At 46.0% G+C, this 27,379-nt stretch overlaps 1 protein-coding gene across 4 annotated transcripts; it reads left to right on the top strand.

Moving 5' to 3' along the window:
• The first annotated feature begins 329 nt into the window (after positions 1 to 329).
• On the top strand, positions 330 to 26,992 carry LOC126531809 (uncharacterized). Of its 4 annotated transcripts, none has more exons than XM_055071493.2 (8): positions 331 to 752; positions 848 to 969; positions 2,016 to 2,098; positions 8,706 to 8,808; positions 14,956 to 15,041; positions 18,533 to 18,640; positions 19,461 to 19,514; positions 26,672 to 26,992. In XM_055071493.2, the coding sequence occupies exons 3-8, from the start codon at positions 2,024 to 2,026 to the stop codon at positions 26,948 to 26,950; spliced, it is 705 nt and encodes a 234-aa protein (XP_054927468.1). In that variant the 5' UTR covers positions 331 to 752; positions 848 to 969; positions 2,016 to 2,023; the 3' UTR covers positions 26,951 to 26,992. The 4 variants fall into 4 exon arrangements, with proteins under 4 accessions (XP_054927470.1, XP_054927468.1, XP_054927469.1 ...); XM_055071494.2 differs by having other exon boundaries at positions 845 to 969; XM_072288134.1 differs by having other exon boundaries at positions 331 to 969.
• The last annotated feature ends 387 nt before the right edge of the window (positions 26,993 to 27,379 follow it).

Genomic DNA, 27,379 nt, shown 5'->3' with positions numbered 1-27,379 from the left:
GCACCACAACGAAGCCAACGGCACAGCTGGCGTTCGGCTCGCTTTGGCGTGGCTGGCTCCGGAAGAGAACGTGAACATGTGTCTCGTCTCACTCCAGAGTCGCTAGACAAAGGTGCACCTCACGCTGTATAATTTGGATGGCCGGCAGCATATACACTTCGAGTGCACTGAAAACAATGCGCGGAGTTTGCGCTTTCGCCAAGCACAAACGCGCTCGCTCGCCACCCATTTGTGCGCATGCGCTGCGGCAACAGCTTATCGCCGCGTTGTTGTGGGACGCGTTCAACGCGCTGAACCCTATCCAGATGGCGAATTTGCGGTGATCCTAGCGTCACCGGCGGTATGTATCCGACTTCACCGGCCGCTTGTGGGCAGGCTGGACACGCCGCACTATACATATACTGTGTCCGTGAACTGCGTGTCATCGCCACCAGCGCAAGGGCTCTTGCGAAAGAAGCGGAACAAGAGGCCGCGAAAGCATCGCAGCACCGTATGAAGTGCGAAGCAGACCGCGAAGACAGCAGACGACCTGCAAGGCAAGGAACGGCAGAAGCGAACGTCAGACGACTCGCGGGAAAATTAAGGCCGCGAGAAAAGCACGAGCTGATAGCTAGCCCCATGGTATCGACATGGTGAAGAAGCAAAGCTCCGACAAATAGAAGAACGGAATGTGTCAAGGGCTGCAGGGCAAAGGCACGCTGCTGTGGTGACATTGGGTGCTTGCGAATTGAAGTTGCTGTGTGTGAGAAAGTGTACGTAGAACGTGGAGCATGATGCAGATGCATACAGTTTCATGCACGGAATTGCTGATATTCTTTTTTCTCGACGCATTGCTACTTCTCAGCAGCGGCAACTGCTATAGCGCAAGGAAGGAGGAAGAAATATTGAACGCGGACGTCTTCACTTTGTAGAAGAAGAAGATCAAGCGGGGTGAGCGGGGCTGTCCGTCGGCTTTTATCGCTGTCGCAGGTATGTTCGATGTGCCGCTTTGCGAAAGTTATTTTTCCCAATATGCTAAAAGGAATGCACTGGCCTTGTGAATCATACTAATCGCGTCGTTCCTGAGTCGTTCTTATACTTAATGATTAATTGAGATGTGAATGTCGTGCATATATGGTAAACATTCTTGTTCCAGTGGCCGGTATCATTCGAAGCCGCTGCTGTATTACTACGTATAGTACGAGCGAGAAATTATATAAATGTAGGCAAATATGAATTCGCTGCATAGTTCGAAGAGGGGCATGTCCCCTCCAGTGAGCCAGAAAGAAGAAAACCAAATGGAACAGAGTTGTAGACAGGGCGCTTACTTACTTGTCTGGTTCTTCTTGGTTTTGCAGGTGTTTCCCCTTATATGATACCACATTCACTTCTGCATAAACCGTAGGGAACCCCCATTGATCAATGAAACACACCTGTTCTTATGGTACATGCCACTGGTTCCTACCACGCTCCAACTCGGTTTGCAGCGATGCGAAGCGCTCTCGAGGTTGGAACCAGAGGATGGCTGCTCTAGCCGAACGCGCTATGTGCTCCTTCAGCAATCGGAGTATCCACGTGGTCAAGTATCTGTCGGATAGCGGTCACTCACGCTCCCAGGTTGACGCTGGGAGCGCCTCCGAGCACTCGGAACTGGAGCGTGTGTGAAGTGATTTTTAAAGAGAAATGGAAGAGATAAGTGCAGTGCCGTAACTGTCTCTCGGAGCTGGAGCGCAGCGCTCAGAATGAACCAGTCGAATGGTTTCCGAGAGTTCGATTTCGAACAGCCGAATGTAAACCGAACCGCGAGAACGCACTCGAAAGCGACCAGCCAAAGATACCATTAATATAGGTACTTTGTCGGCCATTCTGTATTTTACATGTTTTCCCAGCGGTTCCTGATCCGGCACCAAATAATGTATCGTACTTGGATTAGGTTCTGGGAGCTGAGGAAGCAGATGTCTGCCAGACCATGATAGATCATGCTTCGCTGTCACGCTGTGACCTTGGGTCTCTGTTTTCGCTTTCCTTTTCACAAGGCTTCGTCATGGGAGGTAGCTGCTATCAGTTCCTGCACTTCAGAGACCGACCCAGCATCCAGACGATGGCGAGCGTCTGTTTTGTGAGTGCCTCAATATTTTCTTATGTTTCCGGCCTAATGGAGACTGTTGAATAGGGACTATCAAACGGGTCGTAGACACATAAAATGTTTCTACGACCAGTTTTCAAATTAGCAAGTGTGCCTGAAACAGATTACACTCAAAATAGGACGACATGAGTGCAGATTGACTGTTTGACTCATTTAGAACCGCGTATCGAGTACTAGAGACAGAGGGCCACGTGTCGTTTATTTTCGTGTACATAGTGGCTTGGATACCATGCTATCTAACTTGCCAACAAGCATCTCATTTTAAGTCAAGGGACGTTTATATCACGTTGTCCAAAATAGTATATATGACGTGTGCGCGCGAAACCAAGATAAATAAATAATGGCGTTTAACATTCCGAAACTGCTCAGCAGATTATGAAGGACGCCTCAGTGGAAAACTCCGCTTTAATTTCGACCATGTCGAATTCCTTGACGTGCACTCAAACATAAGTTCAAAACAGTTTTTGCAATTCGTCCCCAATCGAACTGCAGCTGGAAACGAAAGCACGACCTCATGCAACATGACTGCCCATCGCTCCGGGTCACCCTGCAGAATTGGAAGTCTCTGTGCAAAAACCATTCCGCGTCCCAAATATCTTGAAGTGGTGTACCGTCAGACGAGTCACGAATCGTCAAAAGTTTCACCTCCCCAACCCCATCATATTTATCGAAGTGAGAAAAGGTAAATTAGGCAAAGTTTCCGAAGTTCAACTGCCCATAATGACAGGGTGCTCTAAACTACACTATAAGGATGACATCAGCTACTGTATATGCGACAACACAAGTGTGCGACAGTAATATTTGTCTTACTTTATTCGTTTTTGAGAAGTGTAAGCATGAAGTCCAAAAGAATAGGCAGATGGTGCAGTTGTGTGATGTTATGTACAGCATACAGGTATGTTGTACTGGAATAGGGCAGTGTGTCGTCTCGAGGCGAAAACGTGGCTCTTTTTGCGATGACGGCCTGGGGTGCTGGATCACTCCGGTCTACTGTAGCGTCATCTGTCACTGCAGCCTGAAGTCGTAACTGACAATCGGAGCCATATGGTGCAACACCGGGCCTCCGGAAATGCTGAGCAGACGACCAGGAACACTGCATGATCAGTGAATTGAAACGTGCAAGCTTAGGCGGCATTATTGATGTATCCTAACAGTCTGTATTATTTACTTTTGCTAAATATAACAGGTTCAATTGCGTTTTGAAGGCGTTTTAGTTTATAAATGCAGAAAATTTTCCACAACATACTTAAGTTTCGCGCGCTATGCACACCTGTAGATCGCTGCGCTTCTCTGGTGGCGCCATCGCAGGAGCGACCCCGGTTTTCCCATTGTTTTGCTATACGAACGACACACTGCCCTATTCCAGTACACCATAGAACAGGTCAAGCAGAACACACTTGACGAGAGCAAAGTCGGAGACGCGGCAAACAGGATAAGCGCCGTGGTGCCGTGTTAACGCGATAACGTTAAGTGCCCCCTGTCGCAGAAGATCCGGTGTCGGCGTCCGCGGCCGAGAAAACCATCCGGAACTACACATATTCTATACGGCACTAAAGTTCTCCTTCTATCAAGTTGCTAATACCTTCTCTTACGTTCCTTGCAAAGCTATTTCTCGGGATTTTGACAATGGCAGCCCACAAACAAACGTCAAGAAACGAAATACCGACAGCGCATGCCTTTTACGTTAAATATGCTCAGACTGAAATATCAAAAGTGCGAAACAACAGGAGATCGGCCCACGTAGAGGCTGCGTTTCTACCAGAAAGTTCGCCTTCGTGCATAGATTTCGCCGCCATCGTTTCCCGGTAAACATTACGGTTACATAAGCTGAAGCTGTCCGGAGGCGTGAGATGCAGTCAGGGATCTTTGAATGCTATCACGTTCCACTCTTAAAGGCGAAGCTTAAGCGCCCTCCAATTTTTGATATGGTCATGCATGTTCTGGTTAAACTGTACTGTACATAATGCGAGCACAAGCGATAAAAAAGATGGGAGAGAAATTTTAAACTGCTTATGTGTGGGAATCCGGAAGCATTATTGTCCCTTTGGTGAAGTTTTTTTTTTTTTTCGTGCGTTCCTTGTACGCGAAAGCTTTCACCTGCGTTATAACTGCGCCTAGGTAAGGCCAAATCAAAACGCGCCAAGGGTCTCAACCCCTCTCGACGCGCTCGCTTGCCTGCGAGTAGTACATAAATCGAAGGACCGCTCATCGCCGTTCAATTGGGAATTAATGCCTTTTTAATGCGAAAGCATTACATGTCCAATGAGGCAGAAAATCCGGTGTGATCAAGCGATGGTACCGAAAATGGACGACAGCGCAAAGAGCAAAACATCTACAAAAATGCTCAGATTGATCAGGGAGGTTTCCGTAAACAAAGTAAATTAACGGCTTTGAGAAGAAAATTCGGTACGTTTGGGTCTGGGTGGGATTAGAAGCCGGGTCTGGGGTGCGCGACGAGCACGCTTCTCCAACGCCACGGCGGCTGCACGGTTGTGGCTGAGTAAAGGCTGAACTCCATGAGCGCGATTTTGTGCGCGACAGCGACGAGTGATGGCTTCGAACGACGGATCGGGCCATCGCTTGAACAGATCGCTCGGTCTTGTCGCGCGATCGCTCGCTCCTGCAAATCTAGAATTCGTCTCTCGTCGCCCGGAAGCGCTATGAGCGACTAGCCAATAGCGCGAAGCCGGAAGTGGAAGTGCTATCGCGCTCTGTATGAGCTACAACGTGCGACCGCTTGACACGTGCTTTCGCGTTGTAGCTCATACTGAGCGTGATCGCGTACATCGCTTAAGAACTACCGATTGCGGCACGGAACGAGCAAACAATTGAATTTTTATAGTGCAAGGACAAGAACCTACTGTAAGACCTTCCGAAATATTTTATGTTGCTTTTTACAGTAAAACACATCAACTTAAGTTAACAAAGCACGCGTCACGCTAGTTTCGGCACCTATATTGCTCCCCTCAAACCCGCAACTCCGGGGAGACGTCGCTCGAAGTCATCGCCCGCATGGGGTACGGCTTTAGGCGACGAGCGAACGCGACAGCCATCTCCATCGGCGGGGACCGAAAGAAAATTTAGAACCGCGCAAGATCGCTTGCTTTATACTTCAAGGTGTGCCACGTGCGTGCGTCATTGCACACGCCACGTCGCAGAGAACTGGCTGCGACCTTAGAGTTGATTAAGATGAATTAAGGTTATTATATCTAGGTGGATTAAGAAGAATGAAGGTCTGCTAAGCTTGAGTTATTAAGGGCACATGACAATGTATGACGTCCCATATTATGGTCACATGATAATTACAATTAATAAACGCAAAGAAAGCAAACCGAAGAACGGAACGCAAACACGTTATGTTACTTATGCCTTTAATGGTGATAACTTGGATCAATCATAATGCTTTCGCATTAAAATCACGTAAGGAGACTTCGGTGACTGTCAAATTTTTACGCTCATCATCATCATCATCATCATCATCATCATCATCATCATCATCATCATCATCATCATCATCATCATCATCATCATCATCATCATCATAATCATCATCATCATCATCATCATCATCACTATTATTATTATTATTATTATTATTATTATTATTATTATTATTATTATTATTATTATTATTATTATTATTTATTGACATCACCCTCTGAACCGGGGCGGTGACAAATAGTCACCTAGCGTGCTTGAGTTGCTCAGGTCTGCTATACCCGCCGCGGTGGCTTAGCGGTCATGGCGTTGCGCTGCTAAGCATGACGTCAGGGTATCAAATTCCAGCCATGGTGGCCGCATTTGGATGGGGACGAGATGCAAAAACGCCAGTGTCCCGTGCATTGGGCGCACGTTAAAGATCCCGTGGTGGTCAAAATTAATTCGGTATCTCTCACTACGGCGTGACTCATAATAAATCGTGGTTTTGGCATATAAAACCCCAGAATTGAATTCTATGCTATTATACATTCTAGCATTTTTGTTTTGATCTCTTTAATCTTTTTTTTTCTTCCTCAATACTACTCTATCTACCTTGGACCGCTACATATGTCTGTAACGAATCTGGTCGTATCAATATCTTCACTGCGTTTTTTTTTCACCAATACTCTAAACGTCTCTTTCTTATTCAGAGTGCTGAGCGGTTGATGCTTCCGTCCGCTTTAAATCCAAGAGCTTCTGGAAGGAGTACGTTACCTCCGGGTCTCTCTGGGTGAATCCCTTCGCATTCAATTAGGACGTGCTGAGCGGTTTCCAGATTTTCGCTGCAGCATACACATGCCTCATCTAGTTGCGAATATTTGCTCCGGTATCTTCTTGTCCTTATGCAACCAACTCGAGCCTCAAATAGTAATCCACTTTCCTCCATATTATCGTACAGATTGTCCCTGCTAATTTCTTTTTTCTCATTCTTGTAAATCTCTATGGCCCTTTGCATCAAATTCACTGTCTCTGTTTCTCTCGTTTTCTTTCTGATGACTCCTGGCTGTCTGTTTACACTTTCAATTACCCTGTGCTTGGTCGTCAATTTTCTTGATCTCTTCCTCCATTCTTTGTCCACGCTTATCAGGTACAGATCCTTGTGCACTTTAGCCGCTCATTTATATTGATCCATGGTCCTGAGCTTTCCTTAAAAACTCATTTTACTCTGCGCTTCTCCGGCTTCACTCATAACCTGGCGCCACCTTCGCTGCGACGTCATGTGTGGAGTGACGCTCGCACTAGGCACACCTTCAGTCAACGAGAACCGCATAGCCGCCGTGTCATCGGGGTCGCGTGCTCGTCTCACACCCAGAGCGGAATTTATGAAACCTTCTTTTCGATGCCATTAATTTACTTTGTTTACAGGAACCTCCTTGAGAAATTTTAGTCAATTCGAGCATTTTGTGATGTGTGCTTGGTCTTTGCGCCGTCCGCCATTTTTTATACCATAGCTCGGTGGCAACGCTGGATTTTCGCGCAATGGTGTATATAATGCATTCAGTCACCCCGACGGAGACAGTGTACTGCTCGTGTTCTCATCGACGGCATACGCCACCACAATATATATATATATATATATATATATATATATATATATATATATATATATATATACAAACGCACACACCAACTAACTTTTATTGGGTGAACTTGTGGCCACAAAAGCAGGATGCACTCAAAGCACAATGATAGCGGGGAACACGGTCGGCGATCATCGGGTCAAGCGCTTCGGTTTTTGTACATGAGTCACTGAAAATTCCAGAGTAATCACTGGTGCCCGCGTATCATCTAGAAAGTACTACACAATTGAGTCGCGCAAGAATCAGATTACACGAGGTTCGCTGACAATATATTGTGAAGAAGTTTATAGGCTGCGGACTGAGAGCGGCTAACGCGGCGGTCAGCACGAGTGGCGAACCCGGCACCCAACGCTGGTGATGATGATTGGCCAGCGTTCGTCTATTATACGTTCGTATATATATATATATATATATTTGTCCTTGGTTGACAGCCGTTACAGAATCACCATGTTGAGCCGTATGCTTGTGGTAATACGCATATATTACAGAGTTTACCATTACTAGCAAGACACGAAACGACAACCTCCAAAGCATGGATCTTTCTTACGCGGTGCATCATCATTGCATTAAACATGTTCCCTTGTTTCTGTTCAGGTGTCTTGTCCAATTTATGGAGGTAAGATGCGTTTACTACGCTAAGGTTGCAAGGTGTTGACCTGGGCAAGTTAATCTAGGGTAGCTATATGCTAAAATGAATCTATAGGCACAAATGGACAACAACAAAAATGACTAGGCCATAAACAGAGCGCTCTGTCTGTGATCTAGTGCTTATTCTGTTGCTTTTTATTCTGTCCGTGTGTGCATATGCTGCGCTGAAACTAGCATGGATCCGGAAAAAGAACCCTTCATTGCGACCCCGCTCGCCCAACCACACTAAAAAAAAAAAAAAAAAAAAAAGAAAAAGGCAAAAGGAGGAGATCAAGATTGGCCATAAAAAATTAGTACAACACAGTGAGGTTGCTTGCTGCAATAACAAATGGCTCTTGGTAGGAATGCAACGCACGACACGGATACCAGCTATATATGGAAGGACATTGCGCGACCTTAGCAGGCAAATACTTTTTCGCGGGATTATCTCCTGAAAATTGCTTCAATAAATAAACGAATCGTAAACGGTCAGTCTAAGATGCGCTGCAGTATAAATATCCAAAATAGTGCCGTAGGACGAAGGACAAATAGTTAGTAGCAGCAATAATAGTGCTGTGTTGAGCCTTCGTTTTGTTGCCTTTGGTCTTTTGGCGCTAGTATACTTGCTTCAATACGAATCCGAAAGTAAGAAGCCTTATCGCAGAAACGAGAAAAAGAAAGTGTTCCTCGTTCTCCAAAGGAATTTTTTGACCAATTTGAACGTTCATAAATGATAAAAAAAGACGTTTATCGCAGTGAAAATTACGCGCATCATTGGTAAAGGCCTACCATGGCGCTGTGATGCTGAGAAACGTGTTTGAAATGATACTTGTCGTTATGTTATGGCGGGTCAGTATACTTACGGGCTGTTCTCTCCCAACCCGCTATCGCAGGCAATGAACAGCATTCATCTCGTCGCGGTGCTGTACGCCGCCATGAGCGCTGATGACGCCATCGTCATGCTCAAGCTGAACGGCATTGAATCGACAGTGACGGGTATGAACGTACTCCGCAGCGAGTACTGCCGACAGACGAAGTGACATTTCAAAGATGGCTACTTGTACTGCAGTGATGGCGGTATGGAAGGGCCCATCTCTGACATAGACGTCCTTCACGTTGTTTTCGTATTTGATCATTTGAAAGAAACAGAACAGAGCAAGTGATAGCAAGGGTCACAGAAAGAAAATGCAGCAAGCGTTGACTTGCAAGTAGATTACATTTCGCCAGAACATTGACGTTGAGCTGGTTTTGTTGGCATCCAGCTCACTGGCATATATGCGCGATTTTCCAAATTTACCCTGATTACTCTTTTTCAGAAATAAATTTTTCCGAGTTAAGTGCTTGCTACGTCATCTCTCCTATTCCTCGTTACGTCGCGCTGTTCAGAGAGTTCAAGACGCCTAGTAAGTTATCTTACTGCAAGGTTGGAGCGGCCCTTGAACCTACGAAAGAGATGTAGAATAAACTTTTATTCTGAGCAAGCGCAGTGTGCGCCCTAGGTGGGCGGCCTCCTTATTCCAGGTAGCCGCGGGCCATGGCCATCTTTCGTGCCCGTTTGATTAGGTTGCTCTGCTTCGTTGGGTCCGGGTCTGTTTGCTTGGCCTCCAACTGCTCCTCGGTTAGTAATTCGACTCCCACCAAAGGTCGAGAGTTCGACTCCCACAAAAGGCCATGGGTTAAAGTGGCTTAATTAACTCTATCATAAGTAACTGTGCCTTAATTAACTTATTAATTAACAGCAAAGGCCGTGGGTTCGAGTGCCTAAATTTATCTGAAAGAACATGTGCCTTAATTCGCCTTAATTAACACAAAAGTCGTGGTTTCGACTCCCACCAATGGTCTTGCGTTCGACTACCATCACTTTTGGAGCCGTTGAATTTTTGTGCCATAACGCCGGATGGTCACTTTTTTTTATAAAGCCGGACGGTCAATTTTTCGATCCATGAGCCATCTAAGGCTTGTGGTGTACTTTTTGGGGACTTTCTCCTCAGCGCGTCGTGTGAGGAAGCGCGGTGAACGTGAGCTCGGGCAGAGGCGTCGGCTGCCACATTCTCCAGCAGGAACTCGCGGCCCGGGGTCCAAACGATGTATGCATATTTGGTATGTGATTCCTTGGCGTGGCTGTGAGGATTTGCAGGGCTCGCCTGGAGATTCTCCCTTTCTGAAAATTTCTGCAAGCCGCTTGTGAATCAGTGAGTGTGGTTGCTACCTTCCCGCAAGTTGAGATGCCCAGGGCTGTTGCTGTTATCTTCTGCCGTATCTATTGCTCTGGTTAAGATGCTACTCCGTTCACTCTTTGCTCTTACTATCGACGACGCTGATAGCATGTGCTTGAGTTCCCGAATATTTCACTGCATTGGTGTGTGTTCATATTTCGGCCGTAGGTTTTTTCGGAGAGTGCCTATTCTGGTTTTTCTTCTTCCGTCATGGTGGGGTGGATGCATATTTTTTGGAATGGGGCTACAGAGACGAACTCTCTAATTGTCTCTGGGATTATCCTTTTCTCGTCGCGACCCAGTTGCATAGCTTCAGCATTTCCTAATCTTCTGAGTGTTCTTCTAATGTAATCTTCTACCTGTTTTAGTAATTTCGAGACGTTCGAGCTGGTTGAATTAATGTGCTTCGACTAGCTCCTCCCAGGTGTTGTGGAAACATAAGCAAAGTAGTCGTGTGGAGGCGCGTTCGGAGATCCCTATGGCAATCTTGATGACCTTCCTGATGAGCGTGTTCAGTATTTCGATTTCCGCATACTTGAGGTCTAAGTAAGGGGTGCCGTAGGTGATTCTACTGAAGATAAGGGCTTGGATGCTTTTGACTGCGTCTTGTTCTTTCAAACTGTCTTCTGTTTGCTACCCATTGTACCGAATATGCTACTTGCGTGACGGTATCTTGCATTTTGGGTAGAGTGGCGGCGCCGGATCCGTCCTTGTGTATATGTAGGCCGAGGATTCTGAGCGACGCTACTTTAAGAATTGGCACTCCATCCTGGCGGAGTTCTGGTTCCGGGGTTTCCCCTTTTGGCGACTAGTTGTAATTTCCTGGTTCTCACTTTTCGTGTGAGAAGCTCCGACTTTTCTGGCGCGCATGCGAGACCGCAAGCCTTGAGGTAGGTTTCTGTATGGTCCACCGCTTCTGGAAGTGCATCCTGTTGACTTCTTGGAGATCCGCCTGTTGTCCAGATGGTGATGTTATCTGTATAGAGGGCAATATATTTGGTAGTTTCAGCATAGCTATGTTAAAAAGCAGGGTGAGATGACAGAGCTCTGCGGAGTTGCTTTGTTCGCCATTTCAAATATGTCGGATTTCAGGCTGCCCAGACCAACTGTCGCTGTTCTGCTGGTAAGAAAGTTTTGTACGTAGCGGTAAGTTCTTTCGCCACAATGCATGTCCTGGAGATTCTTCAACACTGCCTCGTGAGAGACATTGTCAAAGGCTCCTTTCATGTCCATGGCCAGGAGTGAGCACTTGCTGTGTTTTCCCTAGATGATGGAAGACGTCTTCCTTTAGTTGTAGCAAGATGTCTTGAGCCGTTAAATGTGGGTGGAATCCATACATGGTGTCGGGCATGTACCGGTTTTCTTCCACGTATGAAGTTCGTCTGTTAAGGACTATGTGCTCGTACAGCTTGCCTGCGCATGATGTTAGGCACATGGGTCGCATATTTCCTATTCCCTGTGGTTTCTTTGGCTTCGGGATCATGATGACCTACGCGTGTTTCCAGATTGATGAAATTGTTCCACTTGCCCAGCTTTTGTTGATGGCCTTTAGAGGTATTCTGCCGCACTCTTGCTTAGGTTGCGGCGTATATCGTTTATGAAGTCTATACATGGGGTTGTGCTTCGAGTGAGCTTTGCCAGTGTCGCTTCCATTTCCGCATGGGTGAAAGGACGATCTAGTTCTTCATTTAGGTTGCCTGTGTAATCTAGGTGCATCTACGAAATTGCTGTGCCTTGTGTGCCTCCTGTCAGCTTGTTTACTGCTTCCAAGATTTCGTCATCTGAGCCTCCGTAATTGTGGAGGATCTTCGTGAGGTTCTTCCTTGTCTTGTTTTTTGATTCCTTAGTGTTTCACAGTGAGATGATGCTCCATATCGTGCCTTTGCTTAGACTTTCCTGAAGCCTGTCACATACCTGGGTCCAGTTCTGCCTTTTTAATTAGTCGGCGTATTCTTCGGCTTGCCTGGTCAGCTCCGCAATGTGTTTTTTCAAGAGTCTGTTCCGTTTCTGTTTTTTTCCTTCTACGGATAAGGCTTCTACGAGTTTCCCACACATGGAGCACGTGGGGGTCCACTGCTGGAATTTCCGTGGTGAATTAAATTTCCATGATGCACTTCTCTACCTTTTCTATGATGAATTTGGTCTATTCTTCGAGGTCTTCGGCAGTTGGTATGGGGCGTTCTTTTCGGAAAGCGGTCCAGTCCGTCATTTCTGTCTTGCTAATTTTGAGGGCTGCTCTCCTGTAAGCGACTTCCGTCTGTACCAGGTAAGTTGTCACTTCCCACAGTTTTTGGAGTCTCGTCCACTCCACTTGGGGTAGTCCCGCTGTGAAAGTTAGATCCGAGTTGGTGTCTCTTGATACATGGTTTCCAATTCTTGTAGGGGCGTGCGGGTCATTCCACAATGTTACCGGGTGATGTGCTGTGTTGTGGACATTCGTTCCTTTCTTGTCCATATTGTGATAGCCCTAAGCCGTATGGTAGGCGTTGAAGTCCCCCAACACCACGAGCTTATGCCCTCTCGTATACTTTTTCACTTCTCTCACGAGGGCATCGAAGTTGGCGAGAGATTCCCTCGGGGTCTGCGAACGTTGAGTAGAAAACGGTTCTGGGCTGTTTTCTTGGCGGGAAGTATCTCCACGAAGGTGTATCCGATGTGATTGTTAATCTGATACGGTCGTGCGACTAGTAGGTTTTGTGTTAGGACTGCTGTGCGGGTCCTCCATACCGCTGTTTAAGTTTCGTATTCCCTGATTTCGATTTTGTCTGTTTGGGTTTCTTGCAGGGCTATGACGTCCGTATTCTCTTGTGTAGTTAGTTGTAACAGATTCTGTCTATTGGTTTGGATGAATCTACAATTCCATTACTATATCATTATTCTTGTTTGCTTTTGTTGTATCCTATCCTTAGGTTTGCTATCGATCTTGGCCTTCCATGGTTTCGCTCATGCGTGCTTCTTTGGCTGGATACTACGGCTTCTTTTTGCTTTGCTCAGGCATTTTCTCCAAATCTGCTGTCCGTACCCCCTTTCGGCGAAAGTCTTGTTGACATGGGCGATGAATCCATCTATGGTTGCCTTGAGTAGGTTGACCGTTGCCATGAGGGTCTCAATGGCCTGTTGTTGCTGCTGCTGCAGGATAGATTCGAGGGCTGCTTGCAGCTTGGCTTCCTGTTCTAGTTGTTTTTTCTTGTTTTCAAGTTGCTTGGTGTAGGTTTGCTATAGTCCATGCATCTTCTGACTAACTCATGGTTGACACGTTTTAGTTCTTCGATTTCTTTGCGGAGCTTCTCGACTTCGTGTTCTTCTGGCGTTTGTTTTGTGGGTCCCCGAGAAGATAAGGTGGAGCCGTAACTTGCAGCTTCTTCATAGCTCACTGTTTTCTATGATCTCGGCCATGATCTTGATCGGGAGCGTGATCTTCCCCTCGATATGGGCCTTCCTCTCGATGTGCTGACGATGCTGCTACCCATAGTGCCCGAGAGAGTGTGTGAGAAGTCAGAGACTGAGTTGATGAACCAAGACAGCTGTGACTCCTGCTGTTGTTTGAATTGTTGATTCCTTACATATAGGGGAGGTGGAGCCACCTACAGCCTTTTCATGCAGTCATTTTCCCGAAGTTTCGTGAGGGAGGTTGCACATCTTGCATATGAGATTGCACTGATGCTCAGCTGGTTGGTTGAGTTGACAGAACTTGTAACAGAAATCGGGTTTCGGTTGCGGACAGACAACCTTCCTGTGTCCCAGGTCTCCGCAGGTTTTGTAGTACTGTACTGTCTTCCGGTATGGTCGGCATCTGATTTGGGCTCACTTTACTTTTACGTAGAATGGGACATGAGGGCCGTGAAAGTAAGTGATGGCTGAAGTCGAGCTTCTCAGCCTTCTGATGCTGAGGATTTCATCAGTTGTTCCGCTGTCATTCCTGGTATTAGGCTGTGTGTGACTCCTATTTACCCTTCTGCCAGGGTTTTGATGTATGTGGTCAGGATGTAGCCATTTCCGTCCAATTGAACGGTTGTAATGTTTGGCAGGATTTCGAAAGCGACGTTGTTGTCCGAAGTGTTCGCTATGATGAAATTTTGGCTCCGTTGCACTTCTGTTGTAACTTTTATTCGAAACGCTTCGGGGTTCATCTTGCTTGCCTTGGCTAAGGCATAGGCGAGTGCTACTGTTGGCCACCTTGAAAGTTGCAGTCCGGGCTGAGGTGGATAGCTGACTTTTCGGTCTTCTGCCGGCAGTGGTGGCTGCCTGTACGTTTCTTTCTTTATTCTTTTTGTAGGCTGCGTCGATTGCAAATTTCCTTGAGACTTGCGCGTCACCCTTTTCTGCTTAGCTTCCAGGTTGTTGCGACAGCTTCATGGGGCTTTCCTTCTTTGCGGTTTTGTCCTCCTCCCTAGCTACCGCCATATGTTCTGAGTCTCGATCGTTCGTCCACTGTTTGTGTCGAAGGCTGTTTCCCCATTCATTTCTTCCCTCGCCTGCTTGTCCCCTCCATGTGCAGCTGCTTCGGTAACTGCATGCGTTTGCTCCGTCCTCCCAACGCGGCGAAGACGGGCACGAAGATGGCAAGGTACGAAGCCCCATCCCGAAGCTCGAGCACGGGCACGAGGCTGGTGGCCTCGGGGAAAGAAGCTTGGCAAACCTCAGTAGGCCAAGCTCGGTGGGCGCCGCTTTGCTACTTTTGGGAGAAGCAAACACGTGAGAAATTGACTCACGGAGTTGTGGGTGGTCTCTCTGGATGCCGCTTCTCGGGCTCCGTTTATTGATGTAAACCTAAGAGGAAATAAAAAAAATGGCGTTACATATAATTGGCGGACAGCCGAACGGCGCAAATCGCTATGTACATTCGAGATAGGTTTTGATGGTCGCGTTCACGTTGACTCTGCCTCAGTATTACGTATCTCAACCATTTCGACGAATCTCGTTTCAGAGCTTCACATCGCAGGGGGATCACGCTTTGTCCTTTATTACATAACAATATTTGCTGACTTATTTCTCATCATCGGCATCGAAGATGTGAGTAGAACTGTTTGTTGTAGCACATTAATGTTTCGTAATAGTTTAGTTTGCAGCTTTTGTTTCAGGTGACTACGTTACCTTTTCTCCACAGTGAAACAGTAGGTAGTACACGCCGTCTTTAAAATAGGCGAGTGACCTTGTAGCTGGAAAAGTTTCTTGTTCCACATTTGGTTGTTACAAAATACAAGGCCATAGCGAAAGAGGAAGAGAAGGTCGAATCGTTTCCGGCACGCCTCATGTTCTGTGACGTTCTTGCAGAGGATTGGTTATGCAAGGGATATTAGAAGAAAGCACTCATCTTACAGAAGTTAACTAGTATGCATGAACTTGATTTCAAGCCCAAGCAGATCCCATTTACAAAGTACTACGATCTGAAAAGTGCGAAATTTGATACACTGAGACCACCTTTCTTTTATGAAAATAACTTGTTCCCGGACAATTCATCTCATAGCTGAGGGAGTCATTGCAACTTAAGTCATGGCCGGTATGGGCGGCGATTTCGTAGCGATGCCTTCTGCTCAATTCTATGCCACTTTTATCATCCACTGTTCACGACCGGTTATTCCCAATGATAACACGGGTGGAGTGCGCTCTGACTACTCACGAAAAGCGAAAGCGCTCAAAGAAATAGCATCAGAAAAGGCATCGCTAATTGAGACGCGCGTGCGCTGTAGACCAGCCGCGCACAAATAATATAAACGCAAAGACCATAGACCGGACACCGCGGGCACTGGCAAAAAAGCGATATTACAAAACGTTCGTGATTAGAAATAAGACCAACATAAGTTGACGTTGTTATTACGTATTTGTTGTGTCGCTCTTTTCAATTAGCGTTGGGGGTAGTGAGCCTGCTGTAATGGTCTTATGGGTGCCTGCGGGTTCATATTTAAAGGGACACTAAAGATTACTATGAAGTCAAGTTAAAGTGATAAAGCAATGCTCTAGAGCGTCTAAGGCGTCAATATAATCGCGAACAGAGCTTTAGTAACCGAGAAAGGAAGGTAAATGCATGACACGATTTGCGACCCCCCAGCGACATTCCGGTACTAGACCGATGACGAAGGCACTCCTCATCATAATTTCTGTCACTAGTACTCAACTACTCGTATTAAAAAGATAATTTCATTACGTTATAAGACGGAAGAAAATGCTGCTTGTCTACTTCTGTTCGATTCTAAGAAAAAAAAAAACATTTTGACGTTACCCTTCAGTAGTATGGGTGGTCGAAAGGTTTCGTTTTCGCTCTACTCTGCGCGCTCGACTCTGCGCCGCGCGCGCTTTGGAGTTTCAGCTGTTTCGTTATCGCGTCGTTCTGCGCTGCTTCTGCTGGCTCGTGAAACTTGCATTTGGAACAAGCAGCGAGAATGCCACGTCCATGTAATGTGGTGGGATGCGCGAACGGTCCGCGGAACTTGGCCAAGGGCACTTGTAGCGGCGAATCCAACGTTACTTATCACTGTGTGCCAACGAGTGAACCTCTCCGTTCGAAGTGGTTAAGTGCCGTACCTCTGCCACATCGTGTTGGCAAAGAGCCGAAAAATCGCATAGTGTGCTCTCTGCCATTTCGTCCAGAGGATGACGAGTTCAACGCCGACTTACTGAAGTCGTGTGGAGTGTCTTTCAAAGCAGTGCTTTCCCGCAGAGCTGTTCCGTCGGTCTTGCCTGCATTCTCCGAAGCACAAGAACAACTGCAGGTCGAAGACGGGGCAGTGAGTGCGGTCTTTCGTTTTCACGAAGGAAAAGCTACAAATGTGCGAATATGTACAGCCATGACATACAGTTGCCGTCGTAGTAGTACGCAACGACGCCGGCAGCGCGAACCCTCAGCAGCAGATCACGTTCATCAGTGCTTAAATCGCTGAAGTCGAGCCCAGCATCGCGAGCCAATGTGTCGTTCTCAGGGTCGTCGAAGTTGGCGTCATAAAATAAAGAACCAGCCTATTGTCGCGCGATTTCCCTTCTCCTAGCCACCATATAATTTCGCTTTCGCGCTGCTGTCGGCTCTGTCTTGGCTCTGCTTCTGGCCGCGCGTTTGCTTTTTGCGCAGAAAAGCCGTAGCGCCGTCTGCGGCCGCCGTTTTACTCACCGACGGCGCAAATTCACTATGAGACAATGACGTCACCACTCCTCGGTCGGTGCGCGGGCGATTTGAACTGCGCTAGAGGTACGCGGAGGCTTCAGAACGCATTTTCTCTTAAAATAAGTCTCTTCTTCGCAGGAAACAAGTGTTTAGAGATTTCTGGGATGGTATTTCAACAGTTCACGTTGACTTAATATTAATATTTAGTGTTCCTTTAAAACAGAACGCTTACTGAACAATCTCAGATAAGCCCTCTTCCTTCCACTGCCGCCCTAGTATAGACACAGACCGATATAGTGCGGCCAATCACATGACGGTCTTGTTTCTTATCCGTTGTGACACAAAAGGCTTCCAGAGTACTATAGTGCACCATCATGAGCAAGGAGGAAAACCCTTTTTTAATGACAGATGCTGCTGATAAGTAAGGCGTCATGATCTATCACTTAGACGATCTACGACTGATTGCATGACAGCGCACCAGAACGCGTTTTTTTTTAGATATTTCATCATCGCATTATCATCATTATCTCATCATCCTATTTATGTCCCGCTGCAGGATGAAGGCCTCTCTCAGTGATTTCCAATCACTCCTAGCTCCAGCTGGCACCCCATCTTATGCGTAAATTTCCAGCTTCACCGCAGCATCTAATTGTATGCCCTCCTTGATTGCGCTTCGCTTCTCCTGGCACCCATAGTGTAACTCTATCAGACCACGGGCTATCTGCCCTACGCGTTACATGGCCAGCCCAGCTCCATTTCTTCCTCTTAATATTAACTGAAATATCGGCTACCCCCGTATGCTTCTTAACCCACACAGCTGTCTTCTTATTCTTCTTCTGAAAAAATGAAAATACGCAATAAAAAAAGATGCATGACAATATAAATGCATGATTACGCTTAAATACACATGTAGCCACTTTCCCCTCTCTTAACGTTACGCCTAACATTTGAACGACAGAAAGTTGTTGAGCTAGTTGGTAAGGATTCATAATGCAGAAGAAGGGTAAGGCGTGCAGACACGGACACAAGAGAAGTGGACAACGCCGTTCGTGTTGTCCACTTCTCTTGTGTCCGTGTCTGCACGCCTTACCCTTTCTTTTTGCATTATGAAGCCTAACATTTTTTGTTCCATCGCTCGTTGAGCGGTCCTTAGTTTGTTCTGAAGCGTGGTTGTTAGTTGTTATCGTATGAAGAAGCACGAGAAGACGTTAAGGATCGCGCGTTCTGAATTTTACAGCACAGGCGCAGAATGTTGTATTTTTCCACACATTTTTCTTTCAGATTTCTTTTTTCAGCATTTCAAGAGCCTTCGTAACTGGGGTGCAACGAATGCTCAGCGCGAAATTGACGGATTTCATGTGCTTGTTTGAGCTATAATACGCCCGTTTTTTTTCTTCTTGCCGTGCAGAACTGCCGGCTGGGCATGTTGACCTTCATATGGTGGAACTCGTTTCGCATTTTCCTGGAAGTCCTTACCATCGTGGGCGTGGGATTATGGAAAGGCACCAGTGAAAATGTTAGTATATCTTCATCCTCGCGCTTTATGTGATCTGACGAAGTCGAAGATCATCACTGCTGCGTTTAGCTGTATTTCATGCACGTGTCGTTATCGTAGAAAAGACTGTGAAGTTCAAGAGCTTAAGCAATACGCGACGTCAGCCAGCGATTCACCTTTCGCGATAAGAGGATTACGGGTTTTGCTGAATAAGCGTTGTTATAAGTGTGTATGACCTTCGATGCCGTCAGCGTGGGTCTTGCATGAAGTCTTATACTTAAAATATCAGCACGAAACCGTCTGGCCTGTAGTTTCACCCATGATCGATAATTTAGGAGGATTTGAAAACTGCTTATGGTTGCGTATAACGTAGCCGTTATGAGCGCTCGCCAGTTTCAATCGAACACCGTGTTGCACTAACGCCCTGCATTCTGAACGCGAAAACTACTTTTCTGGCTAACCGATGTCCTTTCAATGCTGGTTGTTGCTACGGACAAAACGCTCCCGCATTGAAGTCGGCGGGCGTTCTAATGAAAAAACGGTTTTAGCTGCATGATTAACCGGTTGAAAATGTTTCTTGGCGCTCCGTTAGTCGTTGCTTGAGTAAGCGTATAGAGGCGTCCTTCCGGTGTCATTACTGCACAGCACACAACTTTTTTTCTATAGGACTTTGGATTTCCTTAATTGGAGACACTTCTCGCTTTTTTCTCGCGGCCTGTTTTGAAATCTCGACACTGCGTGCAACAACACTGCTGACTGACGCTGTACCCAGCATTCTAGGTGATCGTATCTTCTGTAAGCAACGGTTTCGCTGTTTCAATGATCATCTACCGTTTTGCAGTTCACCCTCATAATGTCCTTCCTGTCGTGCCTGGGTCTGACACTTCTTGTTCAGGTAAACAAAGAAATGGCATTTCTTTACGTTGAACCTTTAATGATTTAACGATGCAACGATGCAACGATGCAACGGTTACACCATTATTCCGGATAAAAAAAAAAAAAAAGCTCTTGCTGATTTCTTCGGTGAAAAATTTGTTGTGCACGGTAAACAGTTTACGTGACTGTTCGGATAATCTTTCTTCCCTCACACCCTCATAATATACACTATACAGGGTGTCCCAGCTAACTTTACCCAAAGTTTAAAAATATGCGAATGACACGTAGCTGGACAGAACCAAGGTAATGTTGTTTGCCGTCGCTTGGAGATACCCAAATTATTATTTTTATTTCGCCTAATTAGATAATTAGACTTAATTATTCAACTTCTAGAATGTTATAGTTAGATGAAAAGTGTAAACGAGAAAATTGTAGGACGACATTAAGAACTCCCGATACAGCTATCTGTCGCTCAATACGTGCTACATAATAGTGTTTTTCCGAGCGTGAACGAAGCCCGCAAACGCACGCAAGATTGCCGCGCAACTGGCCGCTCGAGGCACTTTGCGTGTATTCGCGGGCTTCTTCCGCGCTCGGAAAAACACCTTTTTGTAACACGTATTAAGCAACAGAAAGCTGTATCGCGAATTTTTCATGTTGCTCTACAATTTTCTCATTGAAATTTTTAATGTGATTATAATTTTCACGAAGTTTATAAATTAGCCAAGACTAATTATCTAATTAGACGGAATGAACAAAAATTGCGTATCTCCCAGTGATAGCAAACATTACCTTGGTTCTGTCCAGCTACATGGCATTCATATATTTTTGAAATTCTTGCTAAAGTTAGCTGGGACACCCCCTCTACAGACGACAGCCAGCTGCTGTCGCTAATCAAACGTTGCAGAAACCTACATAAAATTATCTTTAAGAGGGTAACTGCTAAAAGCAATTTTAATTTTACGCACAATATTATATTGCTGTTACAAAGACCTCTGAACGCATCTCGGGCACCCAAAAGTCTTCTTAGACTTTCAGTCGCATTTACCTAAAATTTGTTGTCGCACTAGGAAGTACCTCAACTGCCTTTTGTGGTTTATCCAGTCCTGAAAGTAACTGAGATGCTTGCGTGGCAGTAGCTAATTGCTGGAGAAGCTCCTGCGCAAGCATTTGTTGATCGCGTATACCTTTTGCTTACTGTAGCGATACTTAAGGCGTATCGTGTGGCAGAATAATGTAGTCGTTTTGTTTGTCACGAACTTCGTAGGTCTTAATAATTTTCTGTCTGTAAAAAATGTGGCACATGTTACGTTAACCGTAAATCACACCCTATAAAATCTTGCATGGTGAATTTTTCATGAGGCACGACGGGGGCACGACGTGACGCAGCATGTCCTGCAAAAAAAAAAAAAAAAGAGCTAGCTGAAATGATAATACTCTGCACGCCAGATGTAAATGAAGATCTACTTTAGAGCCTTTTTCTAAGGGATTGAAGTGCAGATATGCGCGATGCACCAATATAAAAAAACAAGTCGCAGTGGAAAGCAACCAGTTTAGTTGCTCAAGTTATTCTTAGTGTTTGCAGTGGTTTGTGAAACGTCTTCTCTGATGCTTCTTATGTGTCGTGTGTCTCCGATGTGTCTAATCATGAAAAACTTTTCTTGCTATCGATAGTTATACTCAGTGTTTATAAATCGGAAGAAGGAATTTCTGTTACAACATATTTGAGTAAAAAAATCAAAATTAGAACTCGTGTGCTCCCCTATTCAGTTGAGTATATGCGGAGCCAGATAAATATTAGAACACCGCTGGTTTCTGGAACGGACGAAACAAATGTGCGCTTTGGCGGGTCACTGTTGAACCCTGCGTCCGAGTGTCTTTATTACACCGGCAGTGTATCAAAATATCATTAATAGGCAGGCTGAAATACTCCGTCGCATCGCAAGGCACGTCATCAATACACCAAATTCTCGCTTGCACTTTCTCTCTTTGATTTCGCATTGTAAGAAGAAATTTTCGCTTCATCCTTTTTTATCGCAATATGGCTCAATTATTTCCCACAACGACAAAACGATTATTGACTGCGCTTCCTTATTGCATTAGGTTCCGGTAGTTAAAACGGTTCTGACGCTGGTTGTACTAGGCTAATAGGAGTCTAAGGCTGCTTGGTAGAAGCTTTAACGCATATGATAATACTCTGCACGGCAGATGTAAATGAAGATATACTTTACAGCCTTTTTCTAAGGAATTGAAGTGCAGATATGCGTGATGCACCAATGTAAAGAAACAAGTCGCAGTGGAAAGTAACCAGTTTAGAAGCTTAAGTTATTCTTAGTGTTTGCAGTGGTTTGTGAAACGTCTTGTCTGATGCTTCTTATGTGTCGTGTGTGTCTCCGATGTGTCTAATCATGAAAAAGTTTTCTTGCTATCGCTAGTTATACTCAGTGTTTAGTTTACTTATTGTCTTTTTGTCTGAAGCCCTTCGTGTGTCATCTGCTTGAGCACTCAGAAAAAAAAATGGCGAGAACTGTCGCAGAGGTGTGCACCGAAATCTCAGGGGGGACAACCCTCGTCGGTGAAGCAACGAGGGTTGTCCTAACGCCTTTAAGTAAATCCTCTAAGTTCCCATAATTGGGCTTAGGTTAGCTTAGATTAGGTTTAGTTTGGCTAAGTTAGGTTATGCGAATAGACTTCCTTTTTTTCTAAGGTGAAAAATAAAGGAAACTAAACTCACTCCTTCCTCCCGTCGAATTGGCATGTTTGCTTGATCGTCACCCAAATTTCACGTAAAAAAATGCAACTTGTGCTTTGTATTTGAGCTGCGGCCGAGTCAAGCTGTTTATGAGAGCTTTTTCTGCAGCTCCCCTGTCTGTATTTCTTGAGGCAGAAATAAATTATTATTATTATATTATTATACCTTTCCGCACTGCATCCTTGCCAGCATGGTTCCTGCCTGGTTTCTGCAGGCTTTTACTTGTCCACATTTTTTTCAGCAGGAGCTCGTTTTCTGGATGGCGAGGCGAGCATACGACAGTCTGGTCAAAGCACAGATGAACGAAGCGCTTTAGTGAGTGGTGCGGGCCAATAATAGCGATATTGTGGCAAAATTTGCACAACAGCAAAGTAGGGGTAAAAGCAAAAAAAAATGTTTGAACGTTGTGGGAATAAAAGCACCAGCCAGTTAATGTAAGGATTGTGTTTAGCCTCATGTCTCCAGGTATAGTTCAATTTAAAATCTAAGAACTGAAAGCAATGGTGAACGACTGCCCGATGGAAATCAGCTCACGAAGTACGAGGCGGCGCTTTGAAAACTCGTGCGCTGCCTTAGCCTGAATGCGCCCTGCAGTGTACTTTCGAGTGGAAGCTCCAGTGCGTGTGTTCGGCCGCCCTAGCCATGTGGGAAAGAGTGCGCACGTTGCAGATGAGCGGATAATTGAACTGCTCGGCAGGGATGCCGCCGAAGGAAAAGGGAATAGCACAAGCTGCTTTGCGTGTTCCCCTCCCCGTGCTTTTTAATCCTGCTCGAACCATTCCCAACTCTCCCCGCTCTCAACCTTATAAACTATCGTGCTACTTCACTCTGTAGGTGAAACTTTCTTGTGCACATGTACACGCAGTCCAACTGTTCTGAATAATAATTAAAAGAACGCGTTTGCTCCGCGATGGTTTCAAAACGCGCTCTACGTGCACTGGATTACACTCATAGTGGCGTCTTCGCACTCAGGTTCTCGCAGAACATAACCTTACGCGGATCTTGCAGTCCATTTAAAAGGACAAATTCCGAGTCTTGTTTGGTATAACTGGTGCTGGCCTGAAAAAAAGAAATCACGCAGGAACTCCTCTGGGAGTTGTCTAATTATGCGTAAGCATTGTTGTTACGCATACATCGATGTTATGAAACTTGATCCGGCGAGTACAAACGACAGCGCTGCGGCGATACGAACTGGTGCGGACGGCACCGCGAGGAGCATTGATGACCCAAGCAAAGTACTGCAGGTGGCGGAGCCAGGTGGACTGATGATGTTCTCATCATTATAATCGTTATCGCTCTTTAGCGCCTTATCTATCCGCGTCGAACCGTTCTGACCCGTGAACAAACGTGTCCGGCCGGCGGCACCGCCGCGCGGACAGTGCCTCGAAAGCGATCTGCAATGCCGACAAAGAGCGCCGACTGCTGATAGCTTCGCGGGCTGTGTTCTCGCCGCTTACTTAGCGTTGAAGAGAGACACCCGGGCCCGTATCTTGAAAGCGATCTGCGAAAGTGGCTCAGTGCGGCGTGTGCTGACAGCTCCGTGAGCGCTGTGTTCCGCTTCGTTGGCGTTGAAGCGAGAGGCAGGACAAATGTGAATTCGCTCGCTGCTGCGGGCGCCATCTTGAAAGCGATCGTCTTACGGGACGGACGGACGGTTTGCTTGTTGGATTTAAGCATTTAAAAAAATATGCAGTAACTCCAGTGGGGTTACCTAAGTATGCGTAAGCATTGTGCCACTTGCTCATCTCCAAGCATATGACGCGACGTATGTTGTTTATCGCGTTTGAGGAAGCAGCAGACGGTTCATTAAATGCATGTTTTATTCCCCTTGTAATCTTTTTTCACTCTTCATCCGACTAGTATAAACCATTATCAACCCTTATAGGTCGTTATCAACCTGATTGGACTCGATACAACCTTTATCGACCATTATCAACCCTTATCTGCCCGTATTACCCCTATCAGGCATGATACAATTATTAAACTTCATCTGTTGTTATCAACTTTATCGGACTCAATCCGACCCTTATCAACCCTTGTCGGTCTTTATCAGCCTTATTTCATTTCATTTATTATCACGTTGAAGGCCCGAAGGCATTACACAAGGGGGGGGGGGGGTAGGACCAGACAAATACATGTAAATGTCCGACTTGATCCCACCCTTATCAACACTTATCAGTCCTTATAAACCTTATCAGAATTGCTCCGACTATTAGAAGCCCTTAGCGCTATTTAGCACGTTATCCAACCACGTCGAATCATTATCAACCACGACAAAAACCCATAAAACCCCTCATCAATCCTTATCACCCTTATAAACTCATTGACTGCTTATCTGTCTGTGTTGCGCTATACCATAGATAACTCGGTACAACACATTCATCTGGTTCAGATATATTCGCCTTTTGCAACCGCGGGTGCTTAGCCCAGTGGGCAAGACCCTCGGCTTCTGAGCGTCACAAGTCACGCGTCAGCGACCGTTTTCGTCAGTGAGTCGACATAAAAATGCTTACGCATTTAAAATCGAGGACTATTTGAGTTTTGAACCAAACTAGGTTATCGCCGATGCCATGGCCACTGAGTGCCGTAGAAACACTGAAAGTACTCCCAAATAGGTTTGTATTTACGTTGCATTGAAGCGTGTGTCGCCCATGATACATTGGTTCGACAGGAGACGCGCGGCGGATTTCGGTGACATACACGGCCCGGAACCGTCAGCCCAGGCGGTGGAGAAACGCGACGCAGTCTCAAAACCTTCAGACGCCACAGAGCTCTCGCATGTCAGCACGAGCAATCTCGAAGAGCTAGCCGGAGTTCGGTGATCTTAGCGGAGGTCGCAATTCCGAACCCGGATGAAAGCGCCAAAGAAAACTAGCCACTTTAAAACTGGGACAACTTAAAAAAAATAATTTGGTTTATTAAAGGAATGACACTCTTGACTTCGTGTATTTGGATATTTGGTGCAGTGAGGGTATTAAGGCCGCGTTTGCTGTGTCGTAGTGTAATTCCGTAGATAACAGGGGCGGCTTGCCCGAACATTTAATAAAGAAAATAATAATGAATTTAAGAACGCGTTCTGGTGCGGACTAGGAGTTGTCTAAGAAACATTTAAAAACGCGTTCCTAAATTCGTTACTATTTTCGTTATTAAATGTTCGCGCAAGGCGCTCCGTAGAGCCGGTGGCAGCCGCATCTGTAGCGGTGTAGTACCGATGCGCCGGCTCGTCATGTGTGCGCGGTGTTGAGCCATGCCGGGCGATGGCATAACTTCTGTGAAATGGAAGGCTGCGGGTGACCTCGAGGAAAACCATTTCTGCGTTAAAATGTTATCACAAAGGAATGCTAGACGATTCCTCGCTGCTATACCAGGTGCTTATTATTTAGCCGTACCAAAATTATAAACGTTGCCTGTGGCAGGTAGCACGATTCCAACCCTCGAGCTAAATTACTCAATGAGGCGGCCATTACATCTATGAAAAACCTAATACCTAATAACTGAGCTGATTACATATCTTATTAATCACTTTAGGGCGCATACTTCATTTTACGAATTGTAGCCGGTGAGTTCGCAAGGCCTATTCACTTGGAAGCAATTTTTAGGACTATGCCACTTTCGAGATATTCATTTTCAAAGTGTCCGATAAAATGCACTGGCGTTCAAGCTACTTGTGTACTTAAATGAATAGAACAGCGTGTTCGTACTGAAGTAAGTGGAACAATAGTCGATTTTTACGGCAATTTTTACGGCGCATACCTCGAAACCGGTGCCATTCTCCGAATTTCTCGCAAGTCGACATGCCTTGCATGCTCAATCGCTACAATTTGGTTTGTTGGTTGGCGTGTAGGATTTAATTCCGCAAGAGCGACTACGGCTATGATGCGCGAACCACAATAATCGCTACAATTCGTAGATTTAGATGCGCACCGTAAAGTAATTAATTAAAGAGTGAATTAGTTTAATTTTATTAATTGTTCAAAGAAGCCTTTTGATCTCTCGTAGAAGTACGACCTCTCCATCAAGCAATTTATCTCAAGGGTTGAAATCGTGCTATCTACCACAGGCAATTTTAAGAACTTGGTACAGCTAAAAAAAAAAAAAAAAAAGAAACGCCTTATATATTGCGTTCCTCGCTGAACGCGCCATTTTTTTTTTTCTGTGATGGCTGCGGAGTTACCACGTGGTCTTCTTTCAAATGACCAGATTCTACGCAGCTGTTGCTACGCGCGCTCTGTCTTTAACTAAAGGTCATGTCATCGTGCGCATTTCATTGCCTCTTTCACATTAGTTCACTTCCTTAGCTTTAGCTCGCCTCTTTCAAATTGGTTCTCAATGTAAGCTGGCTACAAGAAGAAAGGCTTTCATATTCTACGCGTTGGCGCGGCTTCTCTCCTCCGTTCCTTCTCAGAACCGTTCGCTGTGCGCAGGGCTTCTTCACTCGTCGGGTGTTCCACTACAGCTCGCTGGTGCGTCCCAGCGTGCGCATGCATGCGCACGGCGAGATGATGCCCAGCAACATGGCCCTGGTCGAGCCGGGACCCACTCCAGGCCAGGTGGGAGTTAAGGAGGGCGATGAGGAGTCGACCGAGACGAAGACCGCGCACAGGACGACCGAGAGCCGCAACGTGACCGACAGCACCAAGCGAGAGCCCAGCCCGAACAGTGGCGAGGAGTCCTCCGCTATCAAGAAGAGTCCTCCACAATGAGGCCGCAAGACCAAACATAAAAGACGTCAGTCGCGCTGCTTCCCTCGGCTTTTGTGCTCTCTGCATTTACTGCGTCAGCATTTACGCGTCCGGTATCTCAGCGGCGAACTACGTAGAGGCGGAAAAACGGCGTGGCAACGCTACCTTAGGCTCCTTGTTTCTGGATGCGAATGGCAAGCGCACGCTTGCAATCACCTTGAGAAGCGAATCGCGCTGAGTCGACCCACGTCGTTCGAGCCGGATGACCCAGTCCAGCACGACGCTTGCTCAGTCCGACCGGCTAGCGCTCATGAGGACTATATATGCAAATGTCAGTTCTAACAGGCTTTGAGAGCCCACTTTGGTCATGCTCATGATGGTGTGAGGGACTAAGCTAATTGTAACACAGCCGAAATAATATTTCTCCAACGTGGCGTAACGGACACTATA

The sequence above is a fragment of the Dermacentor andersoni genome, chromosome 5 (genome assembly GCF_023375885.2).
Source record: "Dermacentor andersoni chromosome 5, qqDerAnde1_hic_scaffold, whole genome shotgun sequence".
Classification (NCBI taxonomy): Eukaryota; Metazoa; Arthropoda; class Arachnida; order Ixodida; family Ixodidae; genus Dermacentor; species Dermacentor andersoni.
Note: the sequence above shows the minus strand (reverse complement) of the source record. Positions and strands in the feature narration are given on the sequence as shown.

What these genes read in the sequence shown, in the direction of transcription:
- LOC126531809 (XM_055071493.2), top strand. Translation starts at nt 2,024, where the DNA reads ATGGGAGGTAGCTGCTATCAGTTCCTGCACTTCAGAGACCGACCCAGC. An exon ending in CATTGAATCGACAGTGACGG is followed by an intron (nt 8,809 to 14,955) that starts GTATGAACGTAC and finishes ATCTCGTTTCAG; the next exon opens with AGCTTCACATCGCAGGGGGA. An exon ending in GGAAAGGCACCAGTGAAAAT is followed by an intron (nt 18,641 to 19,460) that starts GTTAGTATATCT and finishes ACCGTTTTGCAG; the next exon opens with TTCACCCTCATAATGTCCTT.